Raw genomic sequence first — 26,840 nt, forward strand, 5'->3', positions numbered from 1 at the left:
CAAATTTAACTTCTTAAATGGCAACTTCAGGCCGAGTCACACAACACTGCACCAAAGTCCCTCAACACCTTAATATCACTGAGCAACTACGACAAAAAAATTAAATTTAAAAATTAAAAAAAATCCTAAACTGCTACAAAACCAAAAAAAAAAAGAAATTGTTTTCCGAAAAAACAAAAAAAACTCAAACTGAAAATAAATAAATTTGTTTCACTTCAATGCTGTCAAAACAGATAATCACACCGGCCCGGGAGACTTTAAATCTCTCCTATATGTCAAAAAAAATAACGAAAAATTTGAACGACTAATTAATAAAAGAAAAGAAACAAGTTGCTCAAAATGACACGTCACAACTGCACAACAACAACAACAACATCTCTGAGCCCATGCCATACTGGAGCGAACCGATCCCGGAAGACGGTTTCTGCGACAGAAAAGCGGAACAAACCCCTTTTGATCCCGGCAGCGCTGAAGCTTCTTCAACAAACAACGTCTTTGTCTTACTTTGGTCAGCGAAAAGAGGAAGTGGTCGGACAGAGAAAGAGGCGAAGAGAGGAAGGCGTGTTTCTGTTAACGTAAAAAAAAAACAACAGCACGGCCCTCCTGTCATGATTGTATTCTGGTTGGATTCCAACACCGAACATAAAGGATGGAACCGGCGGACGCCACTCGTCGGGCTCGAACAGGAGCGCTGCGAGGATAAGTGGGTCCCAAAGATCGTCCCCCCCAATATGGGAGGTTAACAGCGGGGGGGGGGGGGGGGCGGGGCAGGAGAGGGAGGGGCCAGCAGCCCCTTAAGGCTCCAGTTCAGCCTCCTCTGCAGCGTGTTTCTGCATGTGCACCAGCATCCCCTGAAATACACAAAAAACATCCTAAATCTCTGAAACCTAAAGCTGCCTCCACGTGCTCCTCAGAAATATCGTATTCACCGTATTTTTACTTTTTACTGTAATTACGAAAGTGTTTTGGCCGTCTGCTGATGGATGTGTTTTCCTCTTAGGTTTATATTTTTCAGTCTATGAGGAACAAAAGTTACAGGGCAGATTTATTAGTCATTTTTTAAACATCTGACACTAGAAATTAAGGGTTGACAGATCACTGCGCTGGCCGAATACCGGAGAAAATTATCTGTATCTGCGTTTTATTTTAATGATCACCGATAAAGTTAATTAAAGAAAAAGTGTGCTTATTTCTGCTTTTAGGCAGTCTGTGACACATGCGAAGAAAGTGTCGGCATGTGAGAACTTTTACTTCATAAAACCTCAGGGAGATAATTTTATTTATTCATCCTTATTTCACTGAACTTTATTAAAAAAGCTGCTGGAAACTTGCTGTATATGATGCTGAAAGTTTCAGTTTTTATAAAACATTTTAAAAGGATTTAAATAAAGTTTTGTTTTGGAGTTTGTTATATTCCAAATTATACATTTTGACAGAAATATTTTCATTGTTCATGTAAATGCATATCAAATATCAGCAGAAAGTATCATTAAGTACTAATATTCAGTATCAGTATTTGCCCTGAAAAAACAACATCTGTCTTCCCCGACTGCAAATGTTATCTGATATGTACAAAGTGTCGGTTACTGTTCGTATTTATTATTATTCACACAGAACCTGTACTGTTCTTTCACGTTAAAAACAGAGTTTCTTATCATGTTTTGACATTTGTTATTTAGTATTATTACTTTGTTCCATTACACCACGCTGCTAAAAGTGCGTTAAAAGTATGATTTTTTAATACCTGCTTGGACCTGTTGCGTGCACAGAAAAACTCTTCACAGTTCTTCCAGCGGCATTTCAGCGTCTGGGAGTTGACGCTGGCGTGGTCGTTGATCAGGTGCTGCTGCAGGTGATCCATCATCCCGAAAACCAGCGAGCAGCCGTGCCACTGTCAACACGAAAAAAACACCGTTAACCAGCGACAGCGCTCGCTGTAATCACCGTCACACACGAATCTTTGTGCGTCATGTGAGCTGAATAACAGGAAATAATATCAGCGTCTGACACCCTGAAACAACAGACTGACGCCTTCAGCTACATTTCACAATTATTTATTATTATGTCAATGTGCAATAAGGTTTTTAAGGTGCAGTATTTCTTTACATCACTGTTTTCACTGCAATATTTCAGGCAATATTCTATTTAAACCGCAGCTTTCCTCTATGCAAATACTGCAATATTCTTTAACTCTTGAACGAGGCCACATTTAACACATTGTTGTACATCGTATGTTTTGCAAATATTCATATTATTATGTATATATTGTTGTAGCTTTTTGCACACATATTTATGTTCTTTTATTTTAACTTACATACTGTTTGATACATTACACTGTAGCATTAAGCACAGTTTTATAGTTTTATATTTTACACACCTAAATCTAGATTTTGGAATTTAAATTTCAAATTGAAATTTTAAATCTGAGTATTTTACATTTATGTTTACACACTTACATACTGAGCATATTTACATACTTCAAAAAATAATAATATTTACATACAGTGCCAACTGCTTACTCTTACTGTGTTTCTATTTTATATTTCATATTCTTATATACTGGAGCTGGTGCTTATTTTCCCTATTTTATATGTGTGTGTGTGTGTGTGTGTGTGTGTGATTATATATAATTCTCTCTGCTGGCATCAGAGCAACTGTCACTTCAAATGTGGAAGTGGGCAGTAAGTGATGTTGTGTGGTAGTCAAATGACACTAAACAGCTTCAGTTATGGGATTGGCACAAAGTCTAAAGAAAGCCTGTTTTAACAGCGACAGCCGATAATAACCTTTGTTGTACCTGTTACCTTTGGTGAGGCTTTCAGGGTTTATCACACTAGCTACAGAAAAAAAACCCTGTCTCTTTTTAAATTGCTTCACAGTGCCATCAGGACTATGAAAAAATAAATGATCCCTGACCCTCTCGGCTCCGCCCCCCATCCCTAATCTTACCCAGCAGCGGAAGTTCTGCATCAGGTTCAGTTTGACGGCCTGCACGCTGCCGTCATAACAACCGGTGTAGATCTGAAACACAAAATAAACACAAATAAACAAGTAAAGATCCAAACTTTTTGGCTCATGTTTTCCAAAAACCCAATTTGCAGATTTTATGTTAAAGATAAACTTATTAGCAGGTTATAATTTAATTCAAATGTGAAAAATCAAGTAACACAAAACATAATGATCAGCACTGTCACCATGTTTGAGGCCCAATCAAATACATTTATTCTTCAGCTGGGTACAGTTTGCTTTATGATGTCTATGATCAATGTTTCTAATGTATTTCCTTGTTTAATTTCACAGTTTTTTAATCATATAGCTCTGTGAGAAGCAGGACTCTCACCATGTTCTTGTGGACAGCCATGCACATCACCATGTCCTTGTGTCCCCCGTAGACCTGCAGCTGCTCGTGAGACTGTGGACAGAAAAAAACGGTTAAAATTATTCAGATCTGAATGAAAATTTGCCCAAATCTTGACTGTTGAGGCTCGTAGACACAATTCCTGCACACTGTCCTTTTTCTTGCAATAAACTTTATTTAGAATTACGTTTCTGAGCTTAACAAAAATATGCTGAAATGGCGTTTTCATTGAAATGTACATGAGAAAATGCTCAATGGACCGAGCTGCTAACAGACTGATATTATTCACAGACAGAGGCGGATTGAGGATGCAGACCTGTAGATCGTAGACGCGGACCAGTTTGTCCAAACAGGCGGTCACCATCACCTTCCCCAGGACGGACACGACAGTTACAGCGTGACTGTGACCTTTATAGACCCGCATCAGCTCTCCGCTCTGCAGAGGCACAAATAATAAAGTGTCATTAAAGTTTCTCAAAGGTTATAATTCAGGATTCAGCTGCACCGTGAAAAAGGCTTTCATTTTCAACAAAGAACTATTAGTACGTAAAATTGTAACATCAAATCTAATTGCGTAGAAAGAGACGAAAAGGACGACTCACGTGGATGTTGTGCGCGCAGACACACTGATCACTGGAGCCGCTGAACACCAGGTCGTTGACCACCTGAGAGGAACAACGAGGGGTTAAACGCACACTAAAATAATGATTCTCAGCACTCAAAATGTAAAACAAAAAAGTCTAAACTTGATAAAGGAACAGATATTAAAATATTATCACAGATAAAACATTTTATTGACACAATCTTAGCACAGTTCTCTGAAATCTTTTTTTTGATATATTTATCCAAAATCCATTTTTGCATCACTAAAAAGCATCAAATATGTCATGCAAAATGTATGTTTTTTTTTTTAAATTAACCCCGGCAGTAAGAAAGTCTGAGTGTTGACGCTCAGCTCACCTTCAAGCAGAGGACGGTCTTGGTGTGTCCCTCCAGCGTGCGCAGCAGCAGGCCGCTCTTGGCGTCCCTCACACTGATGGTGCTGTCGTAGGAGCCGACCAGCAGGATCCTGCGGGCCCCCTCCTGCGACGAGGCCAGACAGCTCACGGCTCGCGGCCCGTGGCACTCAAACACATCCATCTGCTTGTTTGTCTAAACAAATGATTACAGATTACAAATTGATTCTTCCTGATAGAGACCGTCGCACATTTACACATTTTCTCCCCTAAAGGTATCCGGAGGAGCTGAATGCATTTCCTGATATGATGCATTTAAAATCTTTGTTTAAACTTGTTGCAAAGTAACTTTGTAAACATATGACCTTAAAGACAGCTTATGATCTCAATAACATGCTCATACTGCAGCAACCTGTTCCAGCGCGCTAATTAGACAACTGGTCTGTGATGGATCATATTAGTTGTGCAACTAATGCTTCTTTTTATTATCAATTAATTTGCAGATTATTTTATAAATGAATCAATTAATTGGTCATAAAAATGTCACGAGATAGTGAAAAAATACCTGCTGTGGCATCATAAAACGGGCCGAAACCCCAAAATAATTAGTATACAGCCACATAAGATAAAAAGCAAATCTTCACATTTAGGAAGCTGTAAATGTTTTAAATTTGCACTTGAAAATTACTGTTCAATTAACTGATTGGAGCTGCTGTTGTGCCCTTAAAACAGGCACTTGGGGACACTTGCCTGCTGCAGCTGTGTCGCTCACGCTTTTTAGTGCACGTTTTGCAAGTTTACATTGAAAAAAAAGGGTGTGGCGGTCCAAAAAATGTGGCACGTGTCTGGGCCCTATCCCTGCCTTAAAGTGACAGCACAAACAGTGTGACCGTGGAACTCTCTGGGGACTTAATTCTCTCACCTTGAGGTTAAAGGTCACCACGGTGCCGTTTGCAAGGCCAGCGTATAACATTTTCCACCGACTGTGGAGGCAGAGGACTCGGTCTGACAGAGAGAACTGCTGCTCCAGTTCACGTGTCTGAGGAGAAGAAACATCGACTGAGCGTCAGATTCCAGAAATTAATTGACTTAATTTATGTTTTGAGGCACTGAGATGAAACAGTCATAGAAGAGGATACACCTTGAGGTGAATACTGTATAAAAATGTCCTAATTATACATTTTGAGATTGAAGTATAAGATTCTCATGGCACACTAGTTCTATTTCCCACAACATAAACATTAATAAAATATGATTCACAAACATGGCTGCGCAATTTATGGATAATAAAAGACTCAAAATCAGCAAACAATCGAAATAAAAAAGATATAATGAGTAACAAAAAGCCTTTTTGTGCTGGTGTATTTTAACAAGAAACTTGCTCAAAATAATGAAAAGGATCTTTCTTTTTCCATCCTTATTAATCAATACTTCGCTCAATAAATCCCGTAATCTGACCAAATCAAACAGAGAATGACTGATTCATTGAGCACTGCAAAAACAATGAGTTCTGATGTGATTAATGAGTAAAAGAAGATGAGTGTGTGTTTACCTTGAGGCTGTAGCAGCAGATGGTCTGGTCACTGGAACCAGAATAGAGGCGATGATGCAGACTGGGCGCTGAGGACACCAGCAGGCAGCTCACTTTGGAGCTGTGACCCTCAAACACGCCCACACACTTGTGACTCTGCAGCAACAAGAAAATACACGTTTGATCGATTATTACGTTCTCTGAAAATCAGAAATCACAAAAAAAAAGACATTTTGACGTCACTCACCACCAGGTCGAAGGCTCTGACGGTGCGGTCTCCTGAGCACGTGTACAGCAGCCCGTTGTAGATCTGCATGGCGTTCACCGCCTCCTGGTGGCCCTCAAACACGCCGTCAGTGGGCAAGTCGTCCTCACCGTGGTCAGAGGACGCATCTGTGAAACACAGAGATGAAGAGTGTTTGTATAAAAGCAATTTATTTAAAATGCCATGAATTCCTTTTAAACCGTAGGGACTGTTTGTCGCATTTTAAAGCACTTTTCATTCTTCATTTTTTCTGATCTTTTTGGCTGTGTTCATGCAGATGGCATCAATTTTGGCAAAGTTGTGTATTTTTGTTTAACCAGCGAGTTTCCAGCTCAGCTCCTACAATAAATCTAAAATACACTGTGGAAACTAAATAGTTACATTCAGACTGTTAAGTGCAAAGAAATGTGCCACTGAAACCCATTCAAACTGACATTTTTGATCCCACAGCCATCAAAGCTGAAAACATGCATTGTATTATTTCTGGGTGTCTGTTGTAATTTTTACAATTTTCCACTTGAAGATGTCATTTTTTACCATATTTATGTAGAAAACACATGCTATTTCCACTAGGTGCACTGTCACAATTAATGTTGCTGCTAATCACTGACGTATCCCAGACTGGGATGATTAAAAAAAAAAATGTACTTTGCATGTTGCATATTGAAAATAAATCTTTTCTTTTACATCCAAAAACAAAAAAGGGTTAAAATTCAGAAAATTAATGATATTCATGATTAGGACTGATGTTCATGAAATCAGTAATATTTATATATAATAATTTTCAAAGCGTATTTGGTGCACAGAGCTACATGAATGTGTGTGATATTAAAACAGGCCGCAAGGGTTAAAAATTATTATTATTTTCTTCATAGCTATGAAGACTAAAACATCGTCATTAGCCACTACAAATAAACAGCTGCAGAGATCTCTTGTTCTCTGAACTCTCTCCAGATTGTGTTAAACATATAAAGAAATTTACTTTTCCTTAACTTTCTTGGTAGAAAACACAAAAAACAACTCAAATATACAAGATCTTAGGATTTATATAAGTTATTTTTGTAATCAAAGGACCCGATTTAACAAATGCCATCTAATAAAGGTCATACCGATCATTTTCTAAATGTGGATTTTTTAAAATGCTTTTCTGCGCAGTAATCAGTTTGCTTCAGGTTAAATATACACTTTCTTAGAAAGTTGTGTGTGTTTGTCGCTGCACTCATCCGGCTCATACGGCCTCACTGAAAGTCTGCTAACAGCTCTATGAATATCGTGCCCATAAAAAGCAATTTGGGCAGTCAGAGCGTCTATTTTAACCTGGTGGTCCAGGAGGACGACATTTCTAGTTCTGGTCTCTCAGAAGGTCGTGTGATTTTACATTTGGTTATGTATTCAAACATCACGGCTAACAGCAAAGTGACGGCGAGCTACCAACACCGAAATTCCCCTTTACCGCAAAAATAAATAAATAAATAAAAGAATACAAAAAATGTATCACTCAAAAATATCATTACTTATTATAAAAACAGACAGACAGACCAAAAACAAAGGAATAATTACAGAAAATGAAAAACATAAAGCATGGCCAAATACACAATGACTTTTAAAAAGGAGTGAAAAGAAGTAAAAATGTATTTAATCGCACCCCCACTTCCTCATGACTGAAAACTGGATTATCAGATAATTTCTGTAATTTTCAAAAATAGAAAATCCAACATTAACACCTACTCAGTGACAGAAAGTTGGGTTTTAACTTTTCTCTCCAGCTCTCTTTTTTAATTTTTGACAGATCTATTTATTTTTTTCACCTTTAATGTGAAAAATCAATTGAAAATAAATATCTCCTATGAGAGACTGTCTAAGAATGCACACCGTTAACCACATAATTCACTGATTTCCTGTGTGGACGAACACCACATCATGCAGCTGGTTCTGCTGGAGCATAACCCAACACTTCATAACATGAATAACTCACCTGACGAGGTCTTCATCGTCATGGGCGACGTCATGGAAAACGGCATGTCACTGTGGGATAAAGGAGGAAATGATGAGGGACTTGGCTTTCATTTTTGATTTTTGATTTTTCATATTTCTTGCCTGTCTATCCTGCTGATTGTGATTTCATGACAGTTTCGGCAGATATGATACAAAGTTATTTTCATAAAAGCTACCGACTGTAGCTTTAAGAGCAGAGATAGTGAATGAGTATAATTAACTTTACAGCATAACAAGGTTATCTTGAGGGCTGAACCTGACCAGTCGAGTCAGATTTAGCTGTTTCCAACGAATATTGAGATTTCTTTTGTTTTCCACATAAAGTTTTAAAGTTTGAAAGGGGCTCAGCAGGACGTTCAGTATGACAGCGACATTCACGCTGTATAGTAAACCAGCTAACGGTACTAATGTCAAACATTTTTTGCCTCCTCTGTGCCGCTGCCGGCATGTCCACAGCTCTGTTTCAAAAAGTAGCATGAAAGTCAAGAGCACTCACTCCGCAGCAAAGTCTGGGGACCAAAATGTTTTTCCCAGGAGCCCACTGCATGGAAAAAAAAAACTGCTCAACTCAAAGCAATCTCAGTAAACTGAGGGTCTCTGACTGATGATTCAAATCTCCAACTTTCAAAGCGCAGTTTATCTTTAAATTTATCAGCTTCTACTGACACTTTCAATCTCACTTCAATATTATTTCAAATGCAAAACAGACAAAACACTGACAAAAAAATGATCAACTCAAAGTCTACTTTTTTGCGTATTCTGGAGGTTTTGAGCGAATCACACAGTCCTCATCAGGAGGTGGAGTTTTCACGGTAGCCTGGGACCTGCAGATGTTCAGACTCCCTAAGATTATGGAAAACTGCAGGGTGATACAGTTAAAGCTTCTTGAATGGGGTATTCACCTAAAATTCAAAGGGGTCGTTTCCTCCCAGCAAAGGTCCAGACCTCATACCTATTATTTTTACCTCGATTACGATTAATAATTTTGCTTTTTTTGTGGTTTGTTTTTTGCCCTCACAGTTTACTGACACAGTTTCATTAGACCATGCAGTGTTAGACTGTAATAAACATATGACTTATTATCATTTATTGAACTTTCCAGCATTATATAAAAAAGCTAAATTTTCAACAAACTTCAGGTAAATTTAAGCACATTGTGCTGATAATAGGCCAACCTCTCCTGACTGCAGGACTCTGACTTCAGCTTCTGTCAAACGTCTGTGTTATTATTAATCATTTTACTCAGGAATTAGTCTGAATCTGGAGCCGACTGTTGGACATGTCCACGCGCTGGAGCGGACTGTCGGATATTTCCGAGTGCTGGAGCGGACTGCTGGATAGGACGAAGTTTTGGTCCGGATCCAGACCGTGGTCCGCCAGTTGGTGATACCTGCTCTAGAATAAGTGAATAAGAGGACTTAGAGTCGACATTGTGAGCCACGGTGAGTCTCACCTTTCTGATGATCGACATAACTCCATGTCACTGGTGGAGGTGACCTCGTTGCAGGCCAGGCTCTGTGGTTCAGGTCTGGAGGAGTCTGGGAGCTGAGGTGGAGGTGAAGCCGCAGCCAGGGAGTCGGTGTGCGGCTGCTGACAGGCTGCGGTGATCTCCATGCTCTCCTCTGAGTCCAGGTTCACTGTGAGCTCCGCGTGGGGCACCTGGGGGAGCTCCACCATGTGTCTGGGGGACTTGGGGTCTTCTTTTTCCAGTTTGACATTTGGAAACAGCTGCCTGGAAGCCTCCTCAACACCCTCCATGTTCACGTCGCCCTCTCTGTCCTCTGACGGCGGCGTAGAGGTGCTGACCTGAGAGCTCCCGCTGGGTCTCCTGCGCGGTCGGAGCCACCTCGGCCTCATGGCCTCTCCGTCTATCTCTGTGTCGCTGCTCTCAGGCTGCTCTGTCCCCTGGGCCTTCTTCAACACCTTCCTCTTCTTCAGCTTCCTCACACGCTTCGCGCGTTCAGACGGAGAAGCAGGCAGGTTAAGGACAGACGGCGGCTCGAAGGACTGCGTGGCCGCACAGTCACCGACGCTCCCCACCTCTGAGCCTCTCCTGCTGGGCGACAGGAGCTTTATGGAGGATTTGCAGTCGAGTGAAGAGGCGAGACAGTTCCTGGATGCCTGTATGGCCTTTTCTGTTGTCTCAACCAGTCCTGACAGGCCGTCTTTGGAGTCTGCCGGCTCATCAAAGTTCTCCCAGTTAGTCTGATACAGCTCAGACTTTCTGTCAGGAGATGGCTGGAAATTAAGGGCAGGATCTGCAAAAGTTTCATATGCACATAGATCGAATGTAAGTGGCACAAACAGAAATTTAGAGGACATTTTTAAAAGTCTACTGAGCGATTGTTACCTGGTGGAGACGCAGCAGGAGCGTCCGGCAGCTCTGGAGTGGTGCTGTGAGCACAGTGAGTTATACTGTCCGCAGGGTCCATCTCTGAGCTCACATAGACAGGAGACTGAGGCTCCTGCTTGATTACTAAAGGCACGAAGGGAAGGCTGGAGGAGGGAGGGGACGGAGGGGAGGCGCGCTCAGCAGGAGGACTTGGACTCGGAGCAGCAGGAGCAGGAGCAGGAGCAGGAGCAGGAGCAGGAGCAGGAGCAGGAGCAGGAGCGGTGTCGGTGACAGAGGAGAGCAGATTTGAGGAGGGCATGCATGGCTCAGCTTCTACTGAATCCATTTTTTCTTCCTTCAGTTTGAGCAGAGGTGCCTCATCCATACTTCCTGTAGAAAGATATACAATAAAAACTTCATTTCACCATTTATTTCAGTATTTAAAACTTCTAAAATACAATTTACTGTTTCATTAACAAATAATATTAGTCAAAATACTTCTAATATAGATGTCATAGCTCTGGCATCAAATGTAGTCAATAAAACATTATTTCATGTATTTTATACAAAGAGCCCTGACACACCAGGCCAGCTGTCAGTCAGCAGTCAATGCCCGGCCATCGGTGAGTGTCTCTTGCTCAAGTTTTTGCGTCCTGCAACGTTTGCACTAAACAGCTCTTCACAGCAGCCTTTTGGCCAATTTAGCACGTTGAGTCGGTCGCAGAGCTCAGCATTGAGGGAAGCTTCGTTTTCTGATTTGTTTTCAAGTGCAACTTTTTGGCAAGATACAGTTGACATGAGAAGACAAAACAGTAGCCTTTGACATCATTAGTTCTTTGATGTTGTCTTAGTGTGACTGGGACTGAAGACATGTCCTCACCTTGCATCCCCTTTAGTAACTCGATGCGTTTGTTTCTCAGTGTGCTCATCTCTCCAGTCATCTGAAACAAAGAAGGAAAAAAATCATACAAGAGCCATCAGAAAATGAATATTTCTGCTTGTGATTGGTTATAAAATAAAATAAAATGAAATGAAATGAAATGAAATAAAATAAAATAGCGATCAATGACTTAGGATCATAACATGAGACTTGTACTTAAAGCAAGAACAATAAGGGACCTAAAAGCTCTGAATAAATATGAATAAATGTATCTATACTTGTCTATAAATGTATCTTAACTTTTACTATCATCCAGCCTTTACACATGTTACACACACATTAAAATATCCTTTCCTACGTTGGCGGCAGAAATAATGGGGTGGCCGTAAAATCAATAAATACTCGAAAAGATCAGCAAACTGAACATCTGCTTTAACTGCACCGACCCCCAAAACTGGGCAACTCTCCAGGGGAGAATAAACCACTCAGAGAGGAAACTCTAACACTCGCAATCATAAAAGATAATTGCAATCAAAATGAGAAGTAAAGTTTCACACTTTTTTTTTTTACCTGCTGTTTAACCACCATGAGACGCTGCACCTCTAAGTATGCAGCCTCCAGCGCAGCACGCGCCTGGATCAGACTGCTGTCCACCGTCTGCAGGGAGCGACTCAGCTCCTCCTCCCGCAGAGACACCGCCAGCAGCTGGTCGATCTGTAAACGCTCTGCACACAGGAGGAAAAAAAACACACTCATGAACCAGCTGTAGCACAAGTCAGAGTTTGTTGTTGTCCTTTTTTTTGTTGTTGCTCTATGGTCGTTGTTAACAATTTGCCAAGAGGAATGCGCTTCATAAAGAACAAATAACATCAGGCCATTAAATTAAAAGTATTTATGTATACAATGCAACATAACTTGTAGACTAACCTTTTTTGGATTTGACTTTCCTCCTTTTGCTGTTGTGTTCCAAACAAGACGTCTCTGCACTGGGGACGTCCTGCAGGCGAGACAGAAAGGAGTGACATTCTGCTTGTTTCTATTATAGCAGACACAAATAAAAGTGGTTGGTCACACAGCCTTTTTTTAAAGGAGTACTCTGCTGATTTAGCATTGCACTACTATAACACTGTCATACTTAGACTGACAGTGTTTTAAAAAAGAAACTAAAAATTGGTGCAGCAGGAACAGAGATATGGTCTTTTTTATTGCATGCATTCTTCTTTTTCCTTGTCAAAGCCTGAAGCCTACATTACCCACAATACAATGCAACTGCTGACAGTTCAGTAGGAGATTAACGGACTTTTAAGACCCCCTCCTGAACCAGCACCTCGACATGCAAATACCAGAGTACTGTACATACACACCTAAAACACTAATCCTTTAATAACCATCTGCTTCTCACATATCTCTGTTGATCAGGATGTTAAAGTGGCCATTTTGGGGTATTTTATGTATGTGAAACATTATATTATATTTCAAAGCATCGGTTATTCAGGAAATACAATTTAAATGAATACTTATCTGTTTGTAACGCACACATAAGCTGCTCTCATATTCCAAGTGGTGCCAAAGATAGAGCCGACTCTTATGGATCTGTTTGGTAGCTCGCCTTGTTAGGAAACTCTATCTCTGACTCAAAGACAGCAGTCACAGGACTACTGAACCATTATTATTTTGATTTTATTTTAATATATTTATCATAAAACACCCATTCTCTATTCTGCAGGTTCTTTTTTCACCCAGAACTAAGTCCGAATGTAAATTTAATAATTTAATTTAATCTAAAATCACCTTTCTTGCAGGTCAACTGTGTAAAATCGGTGAAGAAAAATGCTTCCTATACTCACGCCGGCTGCTCTTCGCCTTTTCCCTGTCCCCTGGCCATCGCACATCTCCGTCCCCGAGCTGCTGTCTCCCAGCACAGAATCAGACCGCTGCAGGGCCTTCACTGTCTCTGAAGTTAGCTTCTCTGGCTGCTTCTCTGTTTTAATCTCAAACTGACTGAGCATCTGCTCCACCTCCTGCTGACGCTGATTGTCTTTGTTCCCTTGAGCAAACATGGGGTCAGGAGATGTGGAGGATCTCTGCTGCTCCGAGCCGAGGGCTTCCCTCTGAGCCGTCTCCTTTGACATGAGGGATGTGAACAGGGAGTGAGAGGGTGCAGGAGCAACGCTGCTCTCCGATAAGGAGCGTTTTCGGGAGGTGGAGACGTCCGTCAACGACTCCCACTGGAAACCCTCTAACAGGGGAATGTCTTCCTCCTCCTGGCTCTGGTCCTCCTGGTCCATCGGCACCATCTCTATCCCAAACCTGGAGCACACAACATGAGCTTTAAGTAATGAAAGATCTGAAAATATGTTGAAAGAATACATCAAATTCTCTAATTAAAGTGATTCACACTGGGAATTATTTTTGTACTTTTAGTATCCATGAGGTGCCAGAGTGCATAAAAGAGCATCAAAATAGAGCTTGTTAATAAAAAAAAAGTGCCAGTGGAGGATCCCCTTCAGAAATGTAGAAATGTCCTAAAATCTTAGACACGTTCTTAAGTCCGAGGAATGTCCTGAAATCCTAAAAATCTAAGAAACGTCCTAATATCCTAGAAATGTCTTCAAATTTGAGAAACATCCTAAAATCCTAAAAATGTCCTAAAATCCTAGACATGTCCTTAAATCTTAAAAATGTCCTAAGTTCATAGAAACATCCTAAAATCCAAGAATGCCCTGACAACTGAGAAATGCCCTTAAATCCAAGAAATGTCCTAAAATCCTATAAACATGTATGGGGTTGCTGTGACAGGTCCCTGGCTTCCTGTCATTTTGCAAAAGTGTCCCCCAATCAAACCAAGTTGAGTGTCCCTGCTCTAAATGTAAGATCAAACTCACCTGGGCATGCCTTTCCCTTTGTCCTGCTTCTTCCTGACCTCCTGATACACCTGCTCCCAGTTCACATTGCGTCGAGACCCAGAGGAGCTGATCAGCTGACGCACGGTCGGTTTGAGCCCCGAGTCCTTCTCGGTGTCACTCCTCCGCGACTCGCTCAGGTTTCGCACCCGTCTGGCGATGTTGAGGTTGGGCTCGTGGCCGCCTGCTTTGCTCTTGGAGCTGATGTGTTTGGTCAGGTCGCGTTTCAGGACGGGAGGCAGGTCAAGTTTGGACAGACTCGACGTGTTTGAGACCGCCTGAGCTTCACCACTTCTGGAGGTGTCGCTCTCTGAGCTCTGCGCGGCTTCCACAGCCTGTGCGGCTTCATCCGGCGCCACGGGGCACGCTTCCTTCTCCGCTCTCTCCCGGCGCGCCGCTGCAGGCTCTGAGCTCTCCACGGTCGAGGTGCTCACCTGCAGCGATTGGAGAAACTGGCTGCTGTCTGAAGATTGCTTTTCTGTCCTAACTAGATCAGGTAGATTTGGTTTTGCTGCACTCTGCCTGTTCTCTTTGTTGACTCCGATCTGACTCCGCTGCTCCTCCGCGATGTGCAGCGTCGGCTCCATCCTGCTTTTTCTTAAACTGTCCAAAGAGCCCCTCTTCTCTAGCACAGCCTGCCTGGCTTTCCTGAACACTTCTTGGAGCTGCCGTTCTTGCCTCGACTGAAGAGGCCCGTTTGCTGAAATCAGGGAACTGAGTCCAGTCAGCTTTGGGGTTGATTTGGATTGACCGGAGGCCCTGCTGAGCTGAGATCCACTGCTGACACCTGAAACTGTCTTCCGGTCTTTCTGTAGCATATTTGTCTTCTGACTGGAAGGTCCAGACGTGGCGTTTTGGTGAGTTTCTCTCTGAGCACTGCTGCTTCTCCCGCTGCTGCTGCTGCTCCCATCTCTGGGTCTGGTTTGAGGGTTTGTTTGATGACTTCCTTTCTCATCCGCGCTTTGTCCACTTGACGTCAGCTGTTTCTGTTCAGGGCGAGACTGCCTGTTAGGAGCGCTGGTCTCCTTCGCCTTGTCTTGCTTCTGGGGCACTTTGGGGTACTTGTCCGTTGAGTTTGTGTTGGTTTCTTTATGGGGGACAGATTCTAAACCCTTTGCGACCGGATAGGGAGACCAGCGGCAGGCTTTGTCCAGCTTTGGATTGCTACCAAAGGGCTTTGAGGTCTTACTGCTGTGGTCTGGTTCTCCTGTTTGTCCGTCCCCATTATGGAGCCTGTTGCCATGCTGACCCCCCTGATCACTCTGAAACTGGTTAAGAGCCTGTGTGAAAAAACTGGGTGGAGGAGGATACAAAGACCCCATATGGTTTAGGGGACGGCCCCTTTGTGGGTTCTGTGCGATATTATTTCGACCGTAGACCCCGTTACTGCTGCCTCCGTTGCTGAGCCAAGGCAGTCGACTCCGCTGATTGCCGTAAAATGCGCCCTGATCCCAATGTCTGTTGCCGAAACCGTCTTGGCAATGAAAGTTTCCACCAGCGAACTCTGCAGACGCCCATTTCTGCAGGTTGGGAGGCTCCTGAGCGTGCCACGTGGCGCTCCTTCCCTGTTTGCCGTGCTGCCAGGGTTGTGCCTCGCCTGCGTTAGGGTTATACTGGTCGTTCCTGTACCAAGTTCTGTGGTGAGTGGGTCTACCGAACCCCTGCGACTGCTGCTTTAAGGTGCAATCCAGCCGGTAATGCTCCTTTAACCTCTGCTGAAACTCCTCCTTTCTCCTTCGTTCCTCTTCTTCTTTTGCCAGCTTCGCAGCAGCGGCCTCTTTCTCTTTTCTACAAACAAAAACAGACACATCAAACACAATCTTGCCAAAAATGTATGCCATATGTACGAACACAGCCAAAAGTATCCAAACAAAGACGAATGAAAAGCATGTAAGATGCATCAAACAGTCCATAATTAATGTAGAGTTAATCAAAGATACGGGAATACAGTGATCAGACAATGCACTTACAAATGGAAACAAGGGGGGGGGGGGGCATTAGCATACACACACACACACACACACAACACACACACACACACACACACACACACACACACACAGTAATCAGAAGCAAAATGATCAAATTAGCAAAGTAGGGAGGGGAGCAGGAAGCAGGAAGGACACACATTTGACAAGATTAAGGGTCAGACCAGGAGGAAGCTGCTCCCTGATGTGATTAGCACTGACCAAGTGTGAATTTGCTTCATCAAGCTGACGCAGACACACAACAGATGCTCACAAAGGCTAAAGGTCACAACTATAAATCAGAATTAGGACTCTGTTTCTGCAATGAGAAACTGCTTTTTAAAGTGACTAAGTCATTTTAATAAGATTTTAAAAGCGTCCCAGCCGTCTGCTGTCAGATGTCAGGGATCAGTTCACAGTGTGACCTACAGCAGCGACCTGCAGGGGCAGAAGATCTGACACGTGACGAGCTGAGAGCTGCATGTTTGCCTTCAACTGTCTTTACACAAATCCCAAAACTTCTGCAGTTTGACATTTTTCTCAAGTTTTCAACAGGACAGTGAGGCCAACATTGCGTGTTGAGCCAAACTGACACAAAAGACATTTTTAAAGCTGATTATTTAAGGATGATCTGTGCTTTTACAATCTTAAAACCCCGTAATAAATGTAAAAGGTAATTCTGTGGAATTTATTCCACATTTCAGAGCATGTTTGGGTCAGACTGGAGGCTTTTGGTTGTGTTTAAGCGTTTGCAGGAGGTCGGTAATCTTGAAGTTTGCGTGTGCAGTCATGTTTTTATTTTAGGCTGCAGACCTGACATGCGACTCCAGCCGCAGCTAAAACAGGCCTGTGAGTGCCACCGAGCTTAAATGTGACTATACAAGGCGTAAGTACCACAAACGACAAACTGGAGAGCGATCGCTCACATTTATATTTGTGATTGAATCATAAAAACATTCTAAACATGGAGGAGTGTTTAATCTTTAATCCAAGAAATTTTGCAGTGGAAGTTTATAAAGTTTTAGAGTTTTAAAACTGCATATTTTAATGAGGCCTCGTCTAGTGATCACATGACATGCTGACAAATATAAAACATGTTTTGACTGACTAAAAAAAAAAAAAAACCCCAAAAATTGGATTTTCTTGTATTTGCAATGCAAACAACTTAAAAAGTTTATTCTAAGCACTGCAAAGGAAATATAACAAAATATGTTTTCACCAATGAATAAGCATTTAAAAGTCTAACTTTCCCCAAATCCAACTTTTTTTCTATTATTTTAAAGCAACACTTCTGACTATTATTCCCCCAGTTTAAAGCAATTTGGCTTGATTTTTTATCAAAAACATGAGAAGTTACAAACAAATTGCCTGATTTTTTTTTAAAGGTGACAAAAAATAATAATAATAAAACATTTCTAAACTTTTTTCCCTTTTCTTCTGGTTATTTTCTTGTCACCTTTTCCTAATTTCTTGCAATTTGTGGGACATCTCTTTTTAAACCAATTCAGGTTTAAATGTACGTGAAAGGTGTCTGAAAGCAGCACAAAAAACTGATGTCGTTCCAGGTTTTAAAAAAGCTCACAACATTTTTTTTAAAGACGTGTTCAACAGCATGACTTTCTTACCTGATCTGCTCTTTTCTCTTCTCGATCAGGTCCACAAAAGCCTGGTCGAAGTAGTCCTCGTCCCGGTCATTCCCAGCATGCTTTTGTTCCGCGACCTCCACGTTCTGCTTGTGCGTGGGACTGGAAATGTGGCTGGCGTAGTCGGTCAGGCTCACCACCGTCACCTTGCACACTCTGCACTCATGCCCGCAGTCCCTGGGGAGGGAAGGCGAGAGCGGGCGGTCAATCGTTCCTTCCGGCATAGTTCTGATCTAGTCTGGTTTTTTTGTGCCTGCAGAGCCTTTAAAACGACGTAGTCTGGCTCTACTTTCTGTTACTTCAAAGTCAAAATAAAATCAGGAGAGGAGAATACTCAACAATCCTTAAAACTTATCCAAATTGTCTATCTGTGACAGATCAGGAGGTAGCTAACTTGTAATTTTCTCTTGTTAAAAAGGTAAAATCTTTATCATCCTGATCTTGTTTGTTTCTAATCTTCAGCAGGCCATAGGTGGCAGAGCGAGAGCAGGAGGAGCAGCCAGGCTGGACCCCGGCAGCATGTTAGTGATCGCTGTTAACGTCCAGCCGTGCAGCACTGGAGGGGAGAGAGGCACAGTGCCCTCAGCCTAGTGCCCTGTCATGATGGTGTCTGCTGCGCTCTGAGTCTCTACACAAGGAAATGAGTGTATTTGACCCCACAGTCCTCTCAGAGAGCCATGAGCCGGCCCCCCTCCGGCCCAGCATGTGTTATTAGACCGGCCCGAGCATCCTGCCGACCAATCCCAGCAAAGTAACTGGAGCTGTGTGCAGCTGCTCACTTCAAAACCTCTCCCGGGTATGTCATCCTGCGGCTCTGTGACTTTGCTGGCTCCTTCTCAATTTCTTTCTCATATCTGTGTCATGGCATGCTGCCATTTTCTGACCTCTCGTGCAGCTGGCAAACGCTTTATCAGTTAGATAGGGTTACTCTCATTGATTTGACACGTTATTTCTCAGCTGCAGAGGTGGAAAGAAATGCAACATGAATGTAGCTGCATGAGGTTGGAGTTAAAGTTAAGCTTCAGCCTTCTCGTTCCTGCACACAGTTTCTAGATCAACATGCACTCTTGTGAAACTATAACTCTTATTTCATAGTTCCTTTCTGCAAACTGTTTGTATCTTCTTTTTTTACTCAACTTTCATGTGTAAAGTTTCAGTGTCTGGGATTCTGGGGGATATATTGGCAGAAATATAATATAATATAATACACTAAGTATGTTTTCTTAAGTGTCTAATTAACTAAAATAGATCTAATTACCTCAGAGCGGGTACACTCAACCTGAAACCCCATATACGTCTCTACGATTTCAGGACATCTCTAAGATTTTAGGCTGGTTTAGGGATTTTAGGACATTTACAGGACTTTAAAACTTTCTAGGATTTTCAGACATTTCTAGGATTTAAGGACATTTCACGTATTTTTCAACATTTCTAGGATTTTAGGACATTTCTCCAATTTGGGATGTTTCTCGGATTTTAGAACATTTCAAGGATTTTAAAGGATTCTAGGAAATTTCTTGGGTTTTAGGACATTTGTAGGATTTCAGGACGCTTCTAGGATTTTAGGAAGTTTATAGGATTTCAGGCCATTTCTAGGCTTTTGGGATGTTTCTAGGATTTTGGGACATTAGGGGATCCTCCACTGGCACTTTTTTTTGTTTTATGCACTCGGACACCTTATGTATACTAAAACTACAAAAACTATTCCCAGCCATTTTTATATAGTAGCCCAAATTAGGGACATTCACCTTTTTTTTGCATTTTTGTGTTGTCCACCACTGTTAGCAGCCCCTCCATGATGACCAGTGTGAGTAAAACACAGATTTGTAATGTGAAAATGTTTTTTTGTTTGTTTGTTTGCTTTCTCGGTGTTTTTACCAGCTTAAATCAGCTTGACTGTTTGTTTTAGACGGAAAGAGACATCTGTGGATAATTCAGCTCCCAGTAAAAACCTCCTGGACAAAGAACACTGAAGGAACTCTAACTTGGAGAAGTTTCAGCTGGTTGAAACCTGCAGTCCTCACCGCTAGAACCGCCTGAATCCCCCTAAATCTCACACACTGGTCCTTTAAAAAGATGCCATCTCTGCCTCACAATGTTTACATGAGATCCCAGTAACTCAGCAACGACTCCGGCCCTTGATCGGTATTCACTCCCCTTCAGATTCCTCCCTCTCACCGACAGGCTGCATACTTTTACTAATCTACGCGAGAGTCACAGGATAGCCAGTTGCCTTCTATCGGTCACGCCTGTTGTTCCGGAGAGATTGTGTCTAAATATATTTTGCCACAGTTGAGACAGCTGCCCACATATCCACTTGCCCAATAACGGCGATGAGCACGTGCCCATGTGCACACGTGCCTCATGACCCAAATACATTTGGACAAAACTCTTGAAACAAACCTTTGCTTTCACATTACCAATATATTTAATAATAATGCATGAAATAAGAGGCAGTCAAAGTCCAGATTATGACACCAAAAATGTTGGTAGATATCATGCTAGCCATGATTTTTGGGAGATAAATAAGTAACTATTTTCTGCAAAACTCGACAGAACATTTTAAGTCATGATTCATAATTACATTATATTTGTGCATGTTGTTTATTTGTGGAGAAATAACTCACCGGCCTTTGAGCTTCTCCAGCTCTCGGTGGTGCAGCATACTCCTCATGTGCTCATCCATCTCCTGCAGAAACACACGGAAAAATATAGCTTTTTTTTCAGCATCCATTGTTATTTTTCTGCACGTTTCCTTGTTTTCTTGTTTCTTTATTGATCTCTAAGAGGAGGAATTTACACATACCATCACTGGATTTGCTGTTTTTTAATTTTTAACATAAACCAATGAGATTCTGCTTTAGGGGAAATTCTCTTTCTTCTCAAGATAAACACAACATCAAAAAACCCCACTGAATAATAAAAAATGAATTCTTAAAAAGATGAAAACAAGGCTGTTTTTATTTATGAGACTAAATCGTTTTTTTGGACAGCAGGAAATGTCAAAGGTAATTAAAAATAGATTCAGTATAACTAACCTACATAAAAGAAATCCCTGCAGCTATGGAGAAATGTATATTAGGGGAAACAATATATCAGTCTGGATCGATTTATTGATTCATTGATCAGTGATATAATTATACTGACTAAAAACTGAAAACATCAATATATACATAGTATCATCATCTTTAGGTTAGGGGACAACCGATATTGGTTTTTCAGGGCCAATACCAATACTGATTATTAGTACATAATGAGACCGATAACTGATATTTGAAAGCGATATGCATTTACAATAAAAATGGAAATCTTTCTGCCAATATTTACAATTTGGAATAAAACAAACTCCAACACAAAACTTTGTTTAAATGCCTTTAACACCTGTTTAATCAAAACAGGACTTTTTTTTTATAGTCAAGTGAAAATTTAAATAAAAAATGAATTAATAAAAATAGCTCCCTGAGGTTTGATAAAGTAAAACTTCCTCCCATGCTAACACTTTCTTTGCACTTTTTAATAAATTAATTTTATCGACGATCATTAAAATAAAATGCTGACATAGATATTTGGCAAAATGCCAAATATGGGCTCCAATAATCAGCCAGGCCGATAATCTGTCGACCCCTATTTAAGATAATTATTTAAAATTCAAATGGCACATCTGTACCACCATTTCTGTCCAAGCGAAGCTCCTTTCTAGCAGCAGAGCAGCAGGGACACGATGGTAAGCAGCCAAGAAGAAGACAGAGTATTTGCTTATATCGTCTCATATTGATCACAGGCCCCTAAAATTTAATATTTAATTTAACTGAATCTAAATCATATTGTGGCAGACTTTGTGATATCAGCAAATAACGTATTGTTGTCTAAATAATCCATATAATGTGTTATGATGAAACTTGTGATTTACACTCTGAGTGTATATACAGTTTAGTGGAATAGATTACCTGCCAAACTGTTAATATTCATTTTGTCAAACAACTTGTGCAACTCCAGTGTTAGGATACAAAATGAAATTGTGTTTTATTTATTTATTTTATTTTATTTTTAATTTTTTAATTTATCATGTAAATCATGTTTGAGGGCGAGTTACCTGCTTGGAGTTGTGGACGGTTTCGCACAGGATGCACCTTCTTTCTTTCGCCATCTTGAACAAACGTGGAAATCAATCCATTACTGTCAATAACAGGGAATTTATTCAGTTAGAAAGAGCTCCACAATCACACTTCACAAAGAGTAAAACATAACAAAGTTCTGCAACATCATCCTGAATTATTATTATTATAATAAAAGTGGTGTGGTGAGTATTATTGGTAAAATAGGATTATAGATGGTATTATTGTGACAATCTGGAATAATTCTGCAAGCTCTCAGCAACATCTCAGACTCGTCAAACCAACACAGCGCAGGAAGCCGAGGGCTCATTTTCCCTCAACAACCACACCTAACTATTCAGCAGCATGCCTCGGTGCCACACAGCCCAAATGTCAGAGCAGGGTTTAACCTGGACTCTGGTCTAATTCCAGTGTGCTGCTGATGGAGCAACTCTGCTGCCAGGAGGCAGCAGAGCCATCGGCAGCATCAGAGACTATGTCTGGACTTGTTGAACGCTCACAAACAGGCTGGGAAACGACCGCCAGCCACAAGCCAAAGCTGCTGGAGACACACTGACATGACCTTCTTAAGTTTGTTCACTGACCTTGTTCTGTTCCAAAATTTTACAAGTTTATACATTTTTGGGGAGAATAACAGTAAAGAATAAAAACATAAAAGAACGTCTTTCGTGACAGCATTTATACCGTCTATAATAAAACCATAACAACAAAAACAAAACAAACCAAAAGGAAACATCCCTCTAGTCTCTATTTTTGAAGTTGTAAAGTCAGAAAATGAAGATATCAGCGTGTACATGCAGAGTTTTGGTTCAATAGGAAATAAAAAATAAACTAACAAAGAGGAGAGATAGCTCCACACTCAAAGTAGCTCAGGTTATTGACTTATTTATCTGGTATAGTGTTTTCAAAAATATCAATTTATCGATACATACTGAATAAATCCTGAATATTTGAAACTGTTTCAATACTATTTCTTTGCAGAACTGATACACCAGTTCAAGCTTCACTTTTACACTCTCACTTGTTGTCTTTTTTCCACAATTATCCTGCTGTTCTCTGCTACCAACAAAAAAAAGACAAAAAAAAATTATAATTGTCATATTATAGCCTTGTTATAGCTATCGTTTAATAATAAAAAAATATTGCCTTCAATGTCACAGTATCGAAAATGGTATCAAATATTAGGGATGCACAATAAGGCACATCATCGGTATCAGCAGATATTAGTTTTAAAATTAAAAATTGGAATTTGCCAACTTGATGATTTCTGCCAATATCACAATTTTTAATTTTTAAAAATTATTTATAAAATGAATATGTACAAAAAACAACCTTAAGTCGAAGTATTTTCTCATTTTGCAGAGTGAATGAATATTACATACTTTAAAAAACACTGCATTTAATGTCTCCATCTGCTGGTGGTCCATCATGATAAAGTATGTACATAATATGATGCTGAGTCTACTACAGAAAGGACTTTATGATTACTACAATTAGGAAAAAAGTGGATATATCGATATTGGTTATTGGCCAAATGAGTTGTTATGTAAAATCATGCATCCCTATCAAATATAAATATTTGTTTTGTTTGTATTGTTAGAAACAGTATTGATTTTTATTATGATTTCTTTATTTATTGTATTATTTAACTTGTATTCTTATTACTGTTAAAGTTGGAAATTCCAGTATCATGATAACACCAGTACACCGTGTTTATGACTCGCAGACCCTCTTTAAGCAGCAATCTCATTGGCAGTTGGAGAACATTATGCAATTTAATTGTGCTTTTTCTCACCAGATCTGTCTGGTATAAAAAACAAATGCAACAACAACACAGAAAATCTGGCACTCAAACTTTCCTACAGCCGACATCCCACTCTCAGGGGGATATTGATCGGATACAAACAAGAAAGGAGGTGCAACTTTTGGCCTGCTGGAGAATGATCAGTTATTACTAGACTGATATTTCTGCAAGGTTGGCCTACATCGAGTGAAAATAAAAAAAATAAAAGCTGAGGATTATTGTACAAAATGATGCAAGAAGATTAATCAAGGGTTTTGTGTCTCTTTGATCTGATGAAAACATAATGCTTCAGAAAAAAATATTTTTCTTCCAAGGGCCTTTGTCTTATAATTAAACTATTTTACCTCTTTGACCATATCGGGTGATTTATCATCAGAACAGCAGAGTTTAATGTAGAATAAGTCTATTAAAGACCAGGATAATGTCTAGAGATCCCATCAGCATCATTAGTTAAGCCCATATTCTGTTTTTGACATTATGACATGCCTCACAATACCTCTATCACCATTTCTCTACACTCCCAAAGCACCAGAGGAGCAGCTATTTATACTATCCGTCTGATCCGAGGCTCATATTTCCTCTCAGCCGCTGAGTCTCTAGAGGGCAGCAGGCGGGGCAGTGAATATGGAGATAGATTTGTCTCATTATTATTTGTGGCAGGATTAAGTTCTTACACAAACTGTGTGTGAATTTGTAATCTGTAAATATAAAACAACTTCCAGAAATCCAAAAAAGGGTTATAAAGTCACAAAAGTATTTTTCGCAAATATAAAACAAATCTGCAAATACACAAATATGGAGCTCGATCTGTGTCAATATTATTTTAGCAAGGCTTTCAACAGTCTGTGTGTAAATGTGTAATCTGTAAATGTGAAACAACTTCCAGAAATACAAAAACAGATCTGTAAACTCACAAAAATACTTTGGAAATATATGACAGATCTGCAAATACACACACAAGTTCCAAATATTAAAAAATAACAACACAGACAGAGAGAAAGATGCAAATCTGCAAGTGTACATTGAGATTCACAAATAAAAATACAAAAATAGATTCAAAAATATCTGTTTGCAGGTTAGACATGCTAGAAGGATATTCCAATGTTTTTATTTTTATTATTTTTTATATATATAAATTAATGTATTCATAGATATTTTTTATTTGTGAAATATGTGAGTTTACAGATCTATTTTTGCAAAATAGTTCTGCGTTGACTTTTTATGTGTTTGTGATAAATGTTTGATTTTTGCAGATTACACATTATCAATTACAATTAGGAAAAGCTGACAATAAAATGAATTTAAAATTATTTGAAAATAAAAGAAAAAGGAAAGAAGAGAATGACAGAGAGAGAAAAATATTAGAAAATAATTATGAGAAAAATACTTAATTAAATATAATCCCATATATACCATGAATTACATTTACATTCTACATTTTTTCCCCTTTTTCTGATTTTGTGTGCTAATATTCAGGTAATTTTCAGTTGTTTTTTTTTGTAATATTATCTTGCTAATTTTGCGTCATTTCTTGTGAAGTTGCTCATTGCCTTCCTCATATGTTTTTGAAAGACGTTCAAAATTCTCCGAAGTCTCAGGAGGGTTAACTACCAGTCGATTTAAAAAGTTTAACAACAGACAAGGGACATACAATGTTTGATGTGAGATTAATTTAGAAAGAGTTTGATCACCACAGCTTTTTTCTGCAAATCTCATGCAAACACTGAAATTGGGAAGTTATCTTTAAAGTTTATCAGACAGTTAAGAGAAACCCAAAATATAACCTAAGGCTCTGAGCTCTTTAGCAGACAAAGAGAACAAAAGTCAGCGCCTGAAGCACTTTAACCCTCTGAATCCTGGATCAACATCACAGTCTATTTTACCTATAAAGCCAGATCAAACTGGTTTGATTTTTTTAAACACAGGGAAAGGGCAATGACCAACTTGGCAAACATGTTTCACGAATTTCAAGAAATCAGAAGAAAGTGACAAGAAAATTATCCTAAAAATAGTTGAAAAAGGGGAGGGAGGTTGGAAAAATACTTGTAAAAAAGAGAGGAAATATCTTTTTAAAATCTATCTTTATATTTACAATAATTTTATATTTAAAATTGTGTTAAAACAACTTATAAATATATTACAAAATATATATCTTTTTCTGTGCTTTTTTGGGGTAATTGTCATGTTTCTTTTATACTTCTTTTTAAAATTTAATTTAATTTAATGTTTTTTTTACTGATTTTCAGGGAACTGTCCTGCAAATTTTTGGGCAGTTTTTTGGTAAGTTTCTCATTGCCTTCTACCCATGTATTTGTAAGAAATCGATCTATTTTGCTCATATTTTAAAGGGTTAACGACACTGAGTGAGGAGATAGCATGCTAACCGTTAGCTGCCTGCTGCAGGAGTTCATCATCACAACTTTTCACATCTGAATGATCAATAACGACTTTATCTGGCGTTACAAGGAAAGCAAAGTTAGTCAGCTGCAACACTAACTCTTATCTGACAGTTTTATCACGTTAAATTAAAATTAGGACAAACTTGGGGGGCTAGCAGAGGGTTGCATGAATGTTTGTTGTTAGCATATGTGCAACTAATGTTAGCTGCTCAATTCTGTTAAAATGCAGATATTTCCGTAAAAACTGGGTCGAAAAGCAGGAACAGCAGATGCGCAAACTAAGACTTCCAACAGAATTAAGAAGAACTGTTAAGAATTACTTACAGTTAGCTCGTAGGTTAGCCAGCTAGCAACATCGTGCTAATGTTAGCCAGCGACACCACCGTTGCAGCTCTAATGCAGTAAATTATTCATGAATTGTGAAAGCGTGAAGGAGAGCAGCTAACACACCATGTTTTCATACATTTTATAACTTAAAAAGAGTTGTTTTCTACCTTTAAAACATCCAGTTGTGTGCAGGGCTACTGCATGTTTCCATCCACCGCTGAAGCTAACAACAACATCCGGCTCCCAACAACCGGGAGGCGTTCAAGAGCAGCGACGTTCAGGACAAAAACAATCCTAAACTGTGAGGGTTTTTTGTATTTGTAACACAAACAACACGAGACAGAAGAGAATTTTAAAGCTTTTTT

General features: G+C 40.0%; 1 protein-coding gene across 1 annotated transcript; it reads right to left on the reverse strand.

Annotated features, from left to right (window-relative positions):
- On the reverse strand, positions 1 to 26,704 carry znf106a (zinc finger protein 106a). Its single transcript, XM_042500940.1, has 22 exons — positions 26,643 to 26,704; positions 21,924 to 22,006; positions 20,458 to 20,519; positions 17,813 to 18,007; positions 14,203 to 16,008; positions 13,165 to 13,627; positions 12,245 to 12,314; positions 11,888 to 12,042; positions 11,318 to 11,378; positions 10,456 to 10,827; positions 9,559 to 10,363; positions 8,086 to 8,135; positions 6,093 to 6,238; positions 5,867 to 6,001; positions 5,237 to 5,353; positions 4,319 to 4,510; positions 3,961 to 4,023; positions 3,675 to 3,794; positions 3,341 to 3,412; positions 2,950 to 3,021; positions 1,745 to 1,891; positions 1 to 851 (listed from the first exon to the last, which is right to left on the reverse strand). The coding sequence occupies exons 2-22, from the start codon at positions 21,975 to 21,977 to the stop codon at positions 795 to 797; spliced, it is 5,214 nt and encodes a 1,737-aa protein (XP_042356874.1). The 5' UTR covers positions 21,978 to 22,006; positions 26,643 to 26,704; the 3' UTR covers positions 1 to 794.
- Between the last annotated feature and the right edge of the window lie 136 nt (positions 26,705 to 26,840).

The sequence above is a fragment of the Plectropomus leopardus genome, chromosome 14 (genome assembly GCF_008729295.1).
Source record: "Plectropomus leopardus isolate mb chromosome 14, YSFRI_Pleo_2.0, whole genome shotgun sequence".
NCBI lineage: Eukaryota > Metazoa > Chordata > Actinopteri > Perciformes > Serranidae > Plectropomus > Plectropomus leopardus.